Raw genomic sequence first — 17,416 nt, forward strand, 5'->3', positions numbered from 1 at the left:
ATGAGAGTGGGTCCTCCCAAGGGTGAAACAATAACACTCCGTGAACCAATTGAGATCGGATTTCAAAATACCTTTCCAATCACTCACCATGCATAATTTAGGAACGTCGATTGCTTGTTTATGTGTGTATAACGTTAACAGTAACACTGTGGCTCAACATTCGATTACTTTGGACGAAGTCACTCACATGAGTAGCGAGCATGTGTTTCATTTTATCCCTGTTTCATACCACTCCCATTACCGTGCTTCTAAATGTTGGTCAGGACTGTTGGTTTCCGGGCCACCCTCGACAAGCAATGGATCAGTTAATAATGTCTACGTGTTTTTTTTCAATTACTGAATTGATTTGGGATTAGTTTGTGATCAATCCTGACAATAGATTGTATCTAAATCCACTGGATCAATACGCTTCAGCGAAGGCACTCTAGACTGGCACCGCACAATATTTCTACGGATATTGAACACATAGGTATAATACTGAGGCCACATTCAGGCCCCATGCTCTAGTTCGAAGGAACACAAGTGCCACGTATGGCGTTACGTCTCGACATGTACCTTCTGACATTAGCGGTACTGACATTTGTGCAATGTACCAACTCCACGGGAATCAGTTTGAAAAAACTTTCCTACCGTAGGTCTGCTTATGGAAAAACTGCGGATGACTTCATCGTGAGATCGGAAATACTGCCGAGCAAATTAGCCTGTATTTGCTTATGTGACGTCGAGAAGGGAGCTGTAACCAGTGTGTTTTCAGCGTTAACAGGAAAATGCACATGTCATTCTGCTCTGCCTGAGGACATGACGTTAACAGACGCCCCAGGCTCCAGTCTGTATAGTTCAGGTAAACTATGAGTGAAGAGTTTCATTATATAAGTTATGACCGCGGCAATAGAAAGTTTACCGACTTTGCATTTTATGTCATTGAAAACTGAAAGAAACGTTGTTCAATTTGGTTATGTCAAATTCTATTTAACCAGCACAAAATCCTGCACCAGTCTGCAGTTGGGTAAAATAAATTGGTTAAATGAAGTCGGGAAAGAAATGAATTTGAAACCATATGACCCCTGCCATGTTTGAAATGTTGTCAATTTGTGTTCCAGATTTTTTTTAATGGATTTTACATAATGTATGAGATACCAAACAACAGTTGTGTATTATATTTTTTAATTTTAAAAGTTTTAAATCAAATAATATTTAAAATTACAAAACCATGAAGAAATATTATTTGAGTGCTGACACCTGATGCCATCTCTGATTTTCAGTGATTTCCTTCCAGCTTAGTTACCTGGGGTGATATCATTGAAATACTGTCAAAGCCACTTAAAACACAGCTCACTCACTATTGTCGGACGGGCCGTTGATCTATCAACATATATATAACACATCTTCAGTACATGAATATTATCGCCTTATGGTTAGGTTCATAAGATCTGGTACGATTGTCAAACCTTTCAGCATTTGCAATTATTTGTGACTTAGTTTTACCGTGCGCTGATAGAGGCTACACAGGTCCGGTGCAGCCGACTGTACATTGTCGGCCTATTTCAGTGACACCATCATACTGTGAACAAAAGGAACAGGCCACGAAGCAGTAGCCTACAAGTGACCTCCATCTGCGCACGTCTCATGTGCGCAACCACTTCCTTCCGGTGACGTCAGAGCCCAGACGTTATGAGGGCTGGGACAACACATTAAAAGACACAGTGTGAAGACGATCATGCGCTGCAGGAATTCGGGCACACCGACCCCAACGCGGAATGGCCTTCACCCATCAACATCGGCGTAATGGACGTCAGTGGCCTCGAAAATGTGTCGTTGGCAGCCACATGATTGGTCAAGGAGGCGACGAGAGCTATTTCAACTTGTTCCATATTCATAATCGGATGCTGATGGACCGACGGAGAGGTAAACGATTGACCCTTGTAGATGCATTCAGAAGGTTGACCATTTACGAGATGAGTTATCTGCCCTTGGCGAGTATGGACGCTCTCTTCAGAGCTCGAATGATCCAGTGAAGTATTTTGTGTAATAACTCCGCATCTACAAGCCTCGATCTCGTCTAACTGCATCTGAAGGTGACTCTTATACCATCAAACATTACTATGATCTCGATCGCTTTGTACAGAGCTCGGATCGGCACCTTTATGCAACCTCGAGGGACACGCCAAGTTGAACTCGCTCATGACAGGTACACGAGTTTGTACATGGATCTGATACAAACCTGAGAGTTTTTTTTTGTATGTTTATTCGTATTTACAACACACTTACTCTCTGCGTTTGCCCTCATGCAAATTCTGCAAGAAAAGTTTGAATTTTTAAGATTATTCGGTGCTGAGAACTTATTTTGCGAAGCCTGTTGTGATGATGACGTAACCAGATTTGAGTGCAGTGTAACATCACGCTCCACCCAAAAGTCCTTGCATTTGATGCATTCACACTGGGAAGTAGTCATCCGCCGGCGGAAGTTGTGACCAGTATGCTCAATTGTTCAGGCGACATCGAGATGAACCCGGGGCCGACAAAACTCGACCAGGTACGTGACTCCATCCTGTCCGAACTCCGTCATGTGAAAACTGAATTAAGTAATGAAATGGCAGAAATGAAATCTGAAATTAGAACACTCAACGACAAATATTTGCATCTAGAAGGTCGGGTAACTGCGACAGAGACAGATGTTGACCTACTAAAGAAGCATAGTGGCATAATGTATGACGATATCGATGCTTTGACAGAAAAAGTAGACGTTATCCAGAACAGGTACAGTGATGTTGAGGATGAACTTGACAAACTAGAAGCATACAATAGACGTGACAATATGATCTTTCACGGCATTCCAGAGGTTGAAAATGTCTGAAAAATCGAAAGATATTATTATCTCTCTCTTGAATGAACATGTGAAAACAAAGACGTGGCAAAAGTGTGATATCAACCGCGCACACAGACTTGGGACTAAACGTCAAGACTCTACTAGACCCAGACCTCTTATCGCGAATTTCCAGGAATCCATTGATAAAGTCTACACGTTGAAAGCAAGACCATCATTTAAAGAAGCAGGATTCAATATCGCAAGCGACCTGACGATGAGACAACGCAGACGACTCAAAGGACTGGAGGGAACTGGTGTCCGTGGCTATTACAAGCAGGGGAATCTCGTGACGGTTCCTGATACGCGTCCTTCCGTTCACGTCAGGATGTCCCCACAACACCAGCAAGAAACAGATCTGTACGTCGCCTGCAACAACGCGGTGTGAGAACCCTATCAAGTGAGAGAGGTGACAGATAGGATGGGGGCCAAGGCCAAATTTCAGATGTATCAAATAGCAACTACACCGGTGAGTGTACGGACGCTTCTGTGAATCCATGCAGTGACGACGATGCGGTATTATCTTTGTTCCGCATATTATCGTGGAATGTAAACGGTCTTTATAGCAAGTACTCTGATTAGGATTTCCTATCATATCTTCGGACCTTTGATATATTCTGTCTCACTGAAACTTTTGTTGTCGATAGAATACCTGAACTTTGGATCGCAGGGTATAGCTTATTTTATTCAAGTGCAATTAGTTTATCCAGCTCCGGACGTTCTTGTGGCGGGGTATGTGTCGGTATAAAACATGAACTACTAAGACTATGTCATCCAATAGCTGTTAATGTTGACAACTTGTTGTGTTTTAGACTCTCACGAAGTATACTGGACAGCACATGTGATATTTTATTGATTTGTGCTTACATACCACCTGAAGGGTCAACATACTTCCGACATAAGGACTCTGTTTGTGCTCTTGATCAGTTAGAGTCTGTTCTTATAGATCATGTATCAGATATTGCTAATTGTCATGTTCTTCTGTGTGGTGACCTCAATTCCCGATGTGGAAACAAAAATAACTTCAGTGACTATGATTCAGATAGTATTAATAATAGAGGTGATCCCTTTCCAGAGGAAAGTGTCCCTATTTCAGATAGGACGTCAGTAGACTCGATTGTAAATAGTTTTGGTCAACTTTTATTGAACGTTTGCAATGTATTTAATCTGTGCATAGTTAATGGGCGTGTGAATGGGGATTTGCACGGAGAATTTACATTTGTAAGCCACAAGGGAAATAGCGTTAATGATTATTTCATTTGTTCAGTTGATTTCTTCCATCATATTTCCTCATTATGTATTTTGGAAAACCCCGTCTCTGACCATTTTCCTCTTGAATTATCTTGTCACATAAAACCAACAAGTAACAGTCTTGACCAGTGTAGTGACCAGCCTCTTGTCAAATATGTTTTGAATGATTTTCACGAATCTCGTTACTTGGATAATCTCAAGAGCTGTCTTAATCTGACTGAATTAATAGAACTTCCACATGTTGATATAGATAGGTCTTTGTCTAGCTTCGTAGACTATTCACTGAATTCCGCCAGTTGCATGAAGAAAGCCTTATGCTCTAAGAATGGCTACATGATTAACAGACGTTATAGCATTGAATGTAGGCAGGCAAAACGTGCTACGAGGCGAGCACTACGGAAATTTATAAGTAACAAGTCTGCTGAAAACAGAAATAGTTACTGTTCCTTAAGAAATCGATATAAGTACGAAATCAGGTTATATAAGAACAAGATACGACACAATAGAATTGGACAGCTGTGTAATGCAATGGGTAATGCTAAGAAATTTTGGAAAGAGGTTCGATCCATTAACATGAGAAACATCCCTGCTTGTAGCATTTCAAAAGCTGAATGGGCAATTCATTTTAAAGAAGTATTTTCAACAAATGACGTATTTGATCATACGCTTTTTGATGACATATATGGTCCTACAAATGAAGATGATTTCTTTTCTGAAATAGATCGGGAAATCCTTGAATCTGATATTCAACGTCATGAGATACTGACAGCAATTCAGTCACTTAAAAAACGTAAATCCCCGGGATTGGATAATATTCTTGCTGAAATGCTGCAATCATCAAGGGAGATCATTTTGCCCTATCTTACAGAATTGTTTAATATGATTTTTCGTTCAGGCGTATTTCCAAGTTCGTGGTCGAAGGACATTGTTATACCTATTCATAAGAAAGGAGATGCTAGCAATCCAGATAATTATAGATGTATAACATTAAACAGTATTTTGGGGAAAGTATTTTCGAGTATATTAAACAACAGACTAACGTTATGGGCCAATATGAGGGATAGAATTCCAGAACATCAGGCCGGGTTTAGAAAACACTATTCGACTACAGATCATATTTTTACATTAAATGCAATTATAGAAAAATATTTGATGAAACGTGGGTGAAAACTCTATGTAGCTTTTGTTGATTTCCGGAAGGCTTTTGATTCTGTGAATCGTCATAAACTGTGGGTGTGCCTTAGAAGAGCTGGATTAGGGGGCAAAATGTACCTGATTCTTAAAAGTATGTACTCTAATGTCAGGGCGTGTGCGCGCTGTAAAGGTGATTTCACTGACTTTTTTGATTGTCCGCTTGGCTTGAAACAAGGATGCGTATTAAGTCCCGTTCTATTTTCATTCTTTATTAACGAATTGTGTATAGAAATAGTGAATAGTGGCAAACACAGGGTCAAATTATGTCCGGATATTTTAGAATTGTTCTTATTATTGTTTGCTGATGATGTTATTCTTACATCACACTCAGTCTCAGGTCTTCAGAACCAATTAAACATTTTGACTGATTACACTGTTGATTGGAAGTTAACTGTAAACTTAGAAAAGACAAATGACGTCATGAGTAGGCCTTCATATGAAGTTGTCAAATGTCTTGATATGTTTTAATGTCTATGCATGTAATATAGTTTTACTCACCTTGCATATGTGTAGATATTTATGGTCATTTTATAGTTCTCTTACATCCGTATGGAGTGGACTATTGGTATTATTTCATAAATCGGTTTACCTGTTGGCTTGCAGACCCTATTTGATGAACACATGTGTACTTTCTCCAAGCGACCCGCGAAGTTCCGGGGTAGGATAAGTCTTCAGCAACCCATGCTTGTCGTAAAAGGCGACAATACTTGTCGTAGTAGGCGACTAACGGGATCGGGTGGTCAGGCTCGCTGACTTGGTTGATGCATGTCATCGTATACCAATGACGTCAATCACCTTATTGTCTGGTCCAGACTCGATTATCTACAGATTGCTTGAATATCGCTGAGTGTGGCTTAAACAACAAATAAACAAACAAACAAACAAACAAAACTTTCTTCAAGCCGACCACAATTTATTGTCTCAATGCCGAGCGCCAGGAAATAGAGGCAATCGTTCATGTCCCGTAACGCTCAATCAATGAAGTAGATAGAAGAATAAAAATTGTCAATTTAAGGGGTCATTCCCAAGTCACTCACATGGTCGACCCCTTAAATGTGTTGCATTTGTTGAAGTGAACACATAAGTCTGTATTTTACCGTATACCACAAATAGCGTTTTTCAGATTCTTTGTTATATTTGTCACATCCGTCATATGTTTTTTTTAACAATCTCGCATGTTCTTTGTTGCAGCGTGCGCGGCGACATCAGGCTACACTTTCGACAACGAGGCGTATTTCTGTTACAAGGTCCACACCACCAGAGTGCTGTGGGAGGAGGCACGCGATGTATGCCACAGCGAGGGGGGAGAGCTAGCCAAGGTGGACACAACTGCTAAACGGAATATCGTCAACCGCATTGTGGCAGAAGGCAAGACGCACCGCATACATTGTGTTTCTAATTTGTTCCTTTTAAGTAGTGCTCAAACGAATAATATTTCTGAAATACACCATCAGGCTTTTTTAAAGATAACGTCATATGTGTAATTGTAAGCGGGTCTTAAGTTCTGCAACACTGTAGACCAGCTAACGTGACTTGACAAAGACCTGGCGCTTGTACCAAAAGTCACATTGAAGGAACATAGGAATTGAAGTAAAAAATGTATTCACTCATACGACTTTCTGATGTTAAGTTCTTCTGCAATGTTTAAATAACTGTCTGTCTTGATACTCCTATTCTCGTGCTTTAAGTAGTTTGGAACAAATGGGACCAAGATTTTACATCATTGCCACTCATAATTTAGGAACCGTATTAGACGTTTGTTGTGTTCAATGCATTCGAAAACGAACAGTGAGTGAGTTAGGTTTAAACAGTATTCCAGTTATATCGCGGCGTGTCAGCTTAATGTGGGAGGAAAGCCCGAATTAATGCAGGTCCTAGACGTTTACCACTTCAGTGAAATCCACGAGCACGGATAAGGTGCTGACAAATCTAGAAACATAATCGGGATTCGAACCCACAGTCATAGGTTTCTTGCGTGCCCAAGGGACGCAACTCTGCACAGCGAATCGCGGCGCCTTAGACGACTGGGCCACCCGTGCCCCCTGACCCACGCGGAGAAGAGAGACGTTATGGGTGCTTGGATACAGTTGTGCTATGACGTCATAAAGACGTTTGACATCAACTTACTTCCGTCAAGATCGCAACGTGTAATGCCATGTATCTCTGTTAAAAATATTACTTGAAGCTTGTGAAGTGTATTTTTATGTTCCGAAGATGCTGTAGTTTTAAAATATAATGACAAGTCAAAATGTGATTTTCACCCATAAGGTCACAAAAGTACCATTAAGAGAACGTCGCTTACACATTGAAAATACAAACTCGTCGAGAGTCTCCTTCAGATGCTGTCAAAATATGAAGTCCTTGCAGTTTTATTGACTGTGGTGCTGAGGTGCTGACAGTCCCTATCGATTGGACCACGTAGTCAGAAGGAGTGTTAGTGCTCTTATTTCTAGTACGTCAATATGTCAGGACAGGACAGGACAACACACCCGTTGGCCTTATGACACGTAGGTGTCGATAAATCAATGAAGGGTGATACGTTTCGTGTTAATTGTAACACGTATGTATAGGGTTATCACACCTCTCACGAGTGCATACACGTTTGTATGTGCACATGAACATTTCATCCGAATACACACCAACTTGTACCCTGTCGCTGTATTACAGGATGTACAATACAATGTCGTTGAATAAGCCATACATGCTATTTAAATAGCTCTTACAATTCGTTATAATAATATTAATCAATGATTGACCCCTGTACATTGTGGTAACCTCACTCAATAGTTCAGCTTTATGACGACGACCAGTATATAATCCAGTCTATATTATTATATAATTCAATAATTTCAGTTAAAAGTGGATGCTTACAGGGTATATCTTTAATAGCCTGAGGACAGTTTAGAGCGGATAAGTGCCCTGTACATTTGGAGGAAGGTTTTCTTGTCCCCTCCCCACTTTGAATTTGAACGACATTCAGAAGGTCATTGGACTTCAGGCATTCATTTTTCAAATATTGTATGTGTGGTAAGAAGGTTAAATGATGATCAAAAGTAATTCCCAAGAACATGGCCTCTTTAACAATTCGGAGTGCAATCTTAAACTAAATCAGGTTTGTATTTCGTACAAAAATGTATACAATTTGTTTTGGATTTTGAAAATTTAAAACCATTTTCTAACGACCATTTATTTATCTTATTTACACACAGTTATAATTGTCATTCAGTGGTAGGCATGTTTTTACCACGACATGATATGTTAAAATCATCCACAAAATGTGATCCATCAATTGAATCGTTTAAAACGTTGGAAAGACTACATATTTTTATGCTGGGGAATTTAACAGATAAATACTGCCGTGTGGGACACACTGATCCTGATTATAATGATCAGACAGCTGAGGGTTGAACCCCCGCGAACTTGAGATTGTCTGACTGATATAAATTTGGATATAAATTGAGGCAAACGGCCTCGCAACCCAAAGTCATGTAAGTCTTTTAAAATACCGTGCTTCAATGTACTGTGATATGTTTTTTTTCTAAATCGGGAAAAGATAGACACTGCATGTTGTTTGTTTATAATGGCATTCTTAGCGAATGACTCCAATCGAACTAAATTGTCAGTGGTACTGCGAGTTTTACGAAAACCATATTGAATATTGGTTATTAAATCATTTGATTCCGAGTACCATGTCAATCTATTATTGACCATGCGTTCCATAGTTTGCAAACACAGCTGGTCAATGAAATAGTCGATAATTTGAAGGACCAGTGTAATCACGTCCAGGTTTTGGTTTTGGAACAATTAAAGCTTCTCGTCATGAAGACGGAAATCCTCCTGACGTCCAAAGTTCATCAAATATTGTCAAAAGGGTTTCAAAGCATGATTGTGGTAAATGTTTTAAGAGCTGATAATGTATAATATCAGACCCTGTAGCTGCATCATGAGCTTGCCCAAGGTTTCTTTTCTTTCTGCTTTTGATATTTTTGGAATTTAGGGACATAATTCGAGGAGGAAGAATGTTGAGCAAGAGTTTCACCAAGTTTATTAGCAATATCTGAAGTATTGGTTAATAATTCATTCCCATTTTGAAGGTGGTGGATACTAGATTTAGAACCTTTAATTTTCTGAATCATGTTCCATACCTTAGGTATGAATTTATCTTGGAGACATAATTTTGCCAAGATAGACGTTTATTTTGCCTTGCCTTCCAAGCTAGTTTGCAATCATTGTTGAACCATGGCTTACGTATATGAAGAGGACTTCGGAATACATTCATCAGCTATTTTATTAAGTTTATCGGAAAAGGTTTTTATAGGGTCGGGAACATCAAGAAAAACATCAGGTTTTAGGTGATTAGTGTAGAGGACTTCATATAAAGCCCATTTTGCCTTGGCAAAATTCCATCTTGATGATGGAAAAACATCAGATGGTGTCACAGATTGTAAAATGGTAGGAAAATGGTCACTTCCACTGTGGTCATTCTGGACTGACCATTAATCTATAAAGTATATTAGAATCTGCAACTGACAAGTCCAGAAAAGAGTGGGTACCAGTTGCAGGATGTAGATATGTAGGAGAACTATCATTACAAATGCATGCCCATGCTTGCCGTAAAAGGTGACTATGCTTGTCGTAAAAGGCGACTAACGGGATCGTTTGGTCAGGCTCGCTGACTTGGTTGATGCATGTCATCGATCCCAATTGCGTGGATCGATACTTATGATATTAATCACTGGATTTTCTGGTCCAGACTCGATTATTTACAGACCGCCGTCATATAGCTGGAATATTGCTGAGTGCGGCGTTAAACAACAAACCAACCAACCAACCAACAAATGCATGAATCGTTATTTAAGGAAAAATCCTCAAGTAGTTTTCCTTTAGAATTGGTGTCACTACTACCCCAAAGTTGGTTATGATCATTCAAATCTCCCATGATAACTCAGGGCTTAGGGAGTTGGTCATATAGTGCCTGAATATCAGGCTGTCGGAGAGAGCACGATGGTGAAAGGAAATGTATTCGACAACCCTGCTCCCCACCCACCATAGAGTGTAAACAAGGATGGTGTTGAAGTTGAAACACCAGGGGCGCGTTGCAAGCCACGAATCGCTAAGAGAAAGCAAATTAATCGCTCATCCCAGGGTCTGCAACAGTTGGAAGCGCTTGCGCACTCTTCCAAAATGGCGGCGCAACTACCGCTTGATTGCCTTGACGTTATGAAGATCATAATAGAAGAGGTTCGATGACGAGCTGATGAAATTTATGACTACTTTGAAAATGTGGAGCAGACTGAGGATGATGGGGTGTCAGCTGCCTTTGCTCATTTCCTCGTTGATCCAGTCAAGAATTTCTTCTTCCGCTGTCAAAGTCAGCCGCCATTTTGGTTTGACAACGAAGCGACCTCAGCCAGCGATTGTTTCGCTTGCAAGCGGCTGAAAGTTAGCGCACTGTTGTGAGGTGAATCGCTGTACATCGCTTACAAGCGATTGGCGCTTTGCAACGCACCCCAGGACTACAGAGGTTGAATTATAGACATGAAAAGCTGTCGTAGAAGGAGGAATGTCTGGCTGGTTCGGCTCATGGCATTTTCCTATAAAAATACAGAACTCAGCGGTCCGTCTCACAAGATTAGCCCATGAGCCACCGCCCTCTGGCATAGGACTCTAGACACAATTTTATTTAACATAATCAAGGTCATCATATATATTCTGATCAAAACCTGTGTCTAAATTATCAAGTATTCCATTCACAAGGCATGGCGTGACTAGCCGATTTATAGAAATCGGGCCAATTCTACCACCCGTCCAGGCGAAGTAAGGGTCGAAGTGGTGTGTTGAGCAAAAGGAACACCGGTTCCTGGCTCTAGTGACGTCAACCACCAGAATTCCGTCCTCCACCGACATAGAGGCGTCACCCACGGCAAGGGTTGCCCAATTCGGTCGCCTCTTAGACCAGCAATGGGGTGCTGAGGACACATTCTTGTCTACCCCGGGTCCCCACGGAGGCCAACCCCTTGGACAGTGACAAATAATATGCCAAGAGTAACGCTACAACATAGACAACGCGCTGTTGGTATGATGCGACAAGGAGCAACGCATGAACACGTCGCAATGAGTTTGGGCTGTAGTCGAATTGCAGTCACCAGGCCCATGGCGCATAACAGGCAGATTGGGCGGCCATGGGCCTAGGTGTGGCAGAGTGACAGACATCAGTCAGACAAGTGGGGTTTATAACTTTGTCCAACGATACAACACAGTGACTTGCATGATATGGCCTCTTGAAATGAAATGATTAGTAATAAATATATATAAAAGTCATACTGTCTCCCATACTCACAAAATACTGTCTGTTGATGAGGATGTATAAAGGCCAATTGAACCATTGTACAAAATATATGTTAAATTTATATTTTTTATGTAAGAGTTATCTCATTGATACTTTCTTTTGTTGAGAACACAAACATTAGAAATTTTGCAAAACTTGTCATAATGATTGTATCATTGTTGGATAATTGAATCTTGAAACGAACAATCTTCAACTCTGCCGTGCCAACGCTTTGTGCAACCCATACATCCCCAAAACCAATAATGACTTAGCAAAAGTCTGATATGCGATGCCCAGTTAGGACGTTTTCTATCAGCAATGGATAATAACATTTTATAACACTGGTATGGGTATCTGTTTGGACTCATTAGCATTAAGTTAAGCCAATATTTCACATAATAAATAGTATAAAGTATATACCTGCCACATTCACAACAGGCCACTGGATTTGCAGTTCTGTAGCATGTGTGAAGTAAATATTTACAACATTTGCGATGAACAATTTCAATACTATTCCATTTTTGGTATCCCCAAATCTCAGCACCATACAAATGTATCAGAACATATATAAAAAATGCTCCGTAACCGAAATATCATTACGTCTTATTAACGATTTAACTGACCAAAGTGCTTTGCTTTGCTTGCTCACATAACGTTTTGCAGGCCTTAGTCCAAATTAATTTCGGAGTGAAAGTAAGTCCCAAATATGTATAGGCATTAACTGTTTTCATACGCTCACCATAATCATAACATTTCTCATTTTTTAAAAGGGGCCTCCCATTTTAAACTCAATGTTTTTACTCTTTTTTCTCAGTATCAATATCCATACCCCATTTGTAAGAGTATAAATATAATTCATCAAGACGTTTTTGTTAATGTCAATACACTGCCTGCAACACGTATTAAATCGTCGGACGATTCTATTTAACACTTCCTCTGATATAAAACACCACCATTGAGTTTATTTATAAGATTAACAAATTTCTTGATAAACAAAGATAAACAGTACTGGACCAGGAGTACAACCTTGTCTTACCCCCCATGAATTATCAAAATACTCAGTCATTTCTTACCATAATCATATGTTACAGTTGCTTTAACATCATTACACATACTGTGAATAATTGAAAAAATACTTGCCGTGAATACCATTTTGCAATAAAATATACATTAAAAACTTAACCTATTAACCATATCAAATGCTTTTCGAAAATCAATAAAAGCGCAATAAACTTTTCATTTTTTGCGAGTGATATCCGTTTGTATAATAGCTTGTAAAATGAAAATGTTATCAATAGTGGAATGATCTTTCTTAAACCCATCTTGATATTCACCAATTATGTCTTCGTAGTCTAAGAAACATTCTAGTCTTTTATTCAATACATTAGAAATTTTTTTACCAATTACATCGAGTAGTGATATACTAAGAAAGTTATTAGGATCACTTTTACTACCTTTTTTATGTAGTGGCATTATTATTCCCGTTGATCATAATTTTGGGTAATGTCCACTGGACAACACTGCACTAATCAAAATGACAAGATATTGTGTTAAAACATTTTCAACAGATTTGTAAAATTCTGGAGTCCATCATCACCAGGTGATTTTCCACTCCTAAATGGTGAAGAGCGTTTACAACATCTTGTTCCATAAAATCACTCCATAAAATATCATCTTGATTTTGTCAGTCTGGTCATAAGCTATCATGATGCTGTTGAAGAAACCCACTGATTTCATTTGAGAAATCCTTATCCCCTACTGACACTGGATTAAACAATTCCTAATAATCTACCCAAGTTGCAGGAGCGATGCCAAAGTCCTGCGAGCGTGATACCGTTTAACAACTCTCCAAAATGTTGTACAGTTACTATCATTCGCAGCATTAACTGATGCTTTTGTGATGCTTTTGTAATGATTTTGTTTACATAATTTTTTTTATTTATTTCGAGTGTTCTTGTATAAGTTATAGTTTTCCGGAGAAGACACCTTTCTGAATGTATTCAAGAGTTTATACTTTTCGCTGGTTGTTTCTTAAAGCCTATATATTTGGACCTCTTTACTTTCATATTCCTTTCACATTATTGTATTATATGCCGTTACTTCTCTGCGGCGTTACCAATATCAACTTTCACACAGTTAATGAATTCATGTAGCATTTCTTGCACTAATTCACTTTCAAAATTATTCATATAGTCTTCACAGTCACTTATCTGTGTTTCGTATATATCTACACCAGTCCTCACCTAGGCTGTAATCCTGTTCTAGGGTGTCTACTACATTAAACTATAATGAGAAAGAGGCAAATAAGGGAGAGATGATCTGACTCAGTAGTGCAACTTAAAAGTCCTTTACATACTTGTAAATAGATGCTGACACACAAATATAATCTGGTGAGCTAACACCTGTTGCTCCAACATAGGTATAACCCCCTTCCTTCATCAGAAAACCTGTCATTTAGTAAAATTAATATAAACCAAACGTTTTACAAAAGTCTCAGAAATCTTTTCCATAAATGTTAACAACTTAGTCATGTATAACATTTTAGTCGCAACATGGCTGAAATATTGCCGAAGTGGCTTTAAAGTTTAACTCACACATTCACTCTCACGGATGACATTCGTGAGGCGTCTCGTCATGCTTCTGGCTGTGATCAATGTCCATGATCAGTGTCTGCAGGTGTGATCAACGTCCATGATCAGTGTCTGCAGGTGTGATCAACGTCCATGATCACTGTCTGCAGGTGTGATCAATGTCCATGATCACTGTCTGCAGGTGTGATCAATGTCCATGATCACTGTCTGCAGGTGTGATCAATGTCCATGATCACTGTCTGCAGGTGTGATCAATGTGTATGATCACTGTCTGCAGGTGTGATCAATGTCCATGATCACTGTCTGCAGGTGTGATCAATGTCCATGATCAGTGTCTGCGGGTGTGATCAATGTCCATGATCACTGTCTGCAGGTGTGATCAATGTCCATGATCACTGTCTGCAGGTGTGATCAATGTCCATGATCAGTGTCTGCGGGTGTGATCAATGTCCATGATCACTGTCTGCAGGTGTGATCAATGTCCATGATCACTGTCTGCAGGTGTGATCAATGTCCATGATCAGTGTCTGCAGGTGTGATCAATGTCCATGATCAGTGTCTGCAGGTGTGATCAATGTGTATGATCGGTGTGTACAAGTGATCAATGTGTATGATCGGTGTGTATAGGTGTGATCTATATGAATGATCTGTGTGTAGAGGATTGATCAACGTGCATGATCTGTGTGTACAGGTGTGATCAACGTGCATGATCTGTGTGTACAGGTGTGATCTATATGCATGAGCGGTGTGTACAGGATTGATCAACGTGCATGATCTGTGTGTACAGGTGTGATCTATATGCATGAGCGGTGTGTACAGGATTGATCAACGTGCATGATCTGTGTGTACAGGTGTGCTCTATATGCATGATCTGTGTGTAGAGGATTGATCAACGTGCATGATCTATGTGTACAGGTGTGATCTATATGCATGAGCGGTGTGTACAGGATTGATCAACGTGCATGATCTGTGTGTACAGGTGTGCTCTATATGCATGATCTGTGTGTAGAGGATTGATCAACGTGCATGATCTGTGTGTACAGGTGTGATCAACGTGCATGATCTGTGTGTACAGGTGTGATCAATGTGCATGATCTGTTTGTACAGGTGTAATCAACGTGCATGATCTGTGTGTACAGGATTGATTGACGTGCATGATCTGTGTGTACAGGTGTTATCAACGTGCATAATCGGTGTGTACAGGTGTTATCAACGTGCATGATCTGTGTGTACAGGTGTGATCAATGTGCATGTTCTGTGTGTACAGGTGTGATCAACGTGCATGATCAGTGTGTACAAGTGATCAATATGCATGAGCGGTGTATAAAGGTGTGATCAACGTGCATGATCTATGTGTACAGGTGTGATCTATATGCATGAGCGGTGTGTACAGGATTGATCAACGTGCATGATCTGTGTGTACAGGTGTGCTCTATATGCATGATCTGTGTGTACAGGTGTGATCAACGTGCACGATTTGTGTGTACAGATGTGATCAATGTGAATGATCGGTGTGTACAGGTGTGATCAACGTGCATGATCAGTGTGTAAAGGTGTGATCGGCGTGTACACGTGTGATCAGTGTATATGATCAGTGTTTATAGATGGGATAATGTGTATGATCGTGGCGTATGCATATGTGAATGCTTGATGTTGATGTATATCATTTACCATCTGTGTCGTGATCAATGTGTATGATTATGCTATATAATAACTTACTTGTCTGTATGAGTGAAGAATGTATGACTACGGTATATGATCAAAGTGCATGATCAGAAGATATGTTGTTCGAAATATGATTCTATTTACTCAAACGTGAAAGTATGAGATCGCAGCTTTGTTGTATACTCCCCAGGGAGCTGTGAATGAAATGATCCGCGGTAATAATGGTGCGTTTTAAGCTTGAAATCCAGCATGGAAATGCACAATATAAATGGATTATTAGTATTGTTGTTGGTGTTGCTGCAGTTGTTGGTGTTGCTGTTGTAGCAGCTGCTTCAGTTTTTGTTGTTGTTGTTGTTGCTGCTGTTGTTGTTGCTGCTGCTGCTGTGATCATGGTATGTAATTACCGTGTACATGTGTTCACAGATGGTACCAGAGAGTACTTCCTAGGCGGCATGGACGCGGATCAAGACGGGGAGTGGAGGTGGCTGTCGGACAACTCCCTGGTGGAAGGATTCAACAAGGAAGGAAGCTCAGAATGCTTAGAGATCGAATCGGATCTGACGTTTGACGATACTGGATGCCGCGACGAGAATCAGAGATATTTCTGTGAAATTCTACTACCTTGACATAACCCGTTCATAACGTTTGACATGTTTTGCTCACAACTTGTGTTAAAAGTTGTAGGGATGTGAATTGATCATTACGTCTTCACATTAATTTATGTTCGATATGGTTGCGGAAAGGGGTAATTGATCATATATACTTGCATGTAGATATTGTAACTGAAATAGTGTCATCCAAAGAATACTTAAAGGTTGCTTATTATGGGTGTGTATGTGAGTGAGTGAGTGAGTGCGGAAGGAATGGAAACAAATAAGTTCTCCTCCTTTCACAAAAGAAATTGCGTACTGTTTGATTTGCATTCTAGAAGTTGACAAATAAGTATGAAAAACGTACAACTTCATGGATAACAACATCTAGTTTATCGCATATAACGGTGTAAGAAGCTACATCGAAACGTCGCTATATGCAATAAACTAGATGTTGTTATCCATGAAGTTGTACGTTTTTCTTACTTATTTGTCAACTTCTAGAATGCAAATCAAACAGTACGCAATTTCTTTTGTGAAAAGAGAACTTATTTGTTTCCAATCTTTCCGCACTCACTCACTCACTCACTCACATACACACATAATAAGCAACCATTAAGTCATAAATCATAAACCATGTCTTCATAAAGGATCATGTATTTGCGTCCTACATGAAGCACAGTTCCCTTTTTTCCTTTGGTTGGTTGGTTGGTTGGTGGGTTGGTTGGTTGGTTGGTTGTTTAACGCCGCACTCAGCAATATTCCAGCTATATGACGGCTGTCTGTAAATAATCCAGTCTGGACCAGACAATCCAGTGATTAATATCATAAGCATCGATCCACGCAATTGGGATCGATGACATGCATCAACCAAGTCAGCGAGCCTGACCACCCGATCCCGTTAGTCGCCTTTTACGACAAGCATAGTCGCCTT

At 39.9% G+C, this 17,416-nt stretch overlaps 1 protein-coding gene across 1 annotated transcript; it reads left to right on the plus strand.

Annotated features, from left to right (window-relative positions):
- The first annotated feature begins 293 nt into the window (after positions 1-293).
- On the plus strand, positions 294-16,518 carry LOC124140476. Its single transcript, XM_048381224.1, has 3 exons — positions 294-841; positions 6,500-6,721; positions 16,316-16,518. The coding sequence occupies exons 1-3, from the start codon at positions 532-534 to the stop codon at positions 16,516-16,518; spliced, it is 735 nt and encodes a 244-aa protein (XP_048237181.1). The 5' UTR covers positions 294-531.
- The last annotated feature ends 898 nt before the right edge of the window (positions 16,519-17,416 follow it).

This window comes from Haliotis rufescens, unplaced genomic scaffold, assembly GCF_023055435.1.
Source record: "Haliotis rufescens isolate VD_foot unplaced genomic scaffold, xgHalRufe1.0.p SCAF_37, whole genome shotgun sequence".
NCBI lineage: Eukaryota > Metazoa > Mollusca > Gastropoda > Lepetellida > Haliotidae > Haliotis > Haliotis rufescens.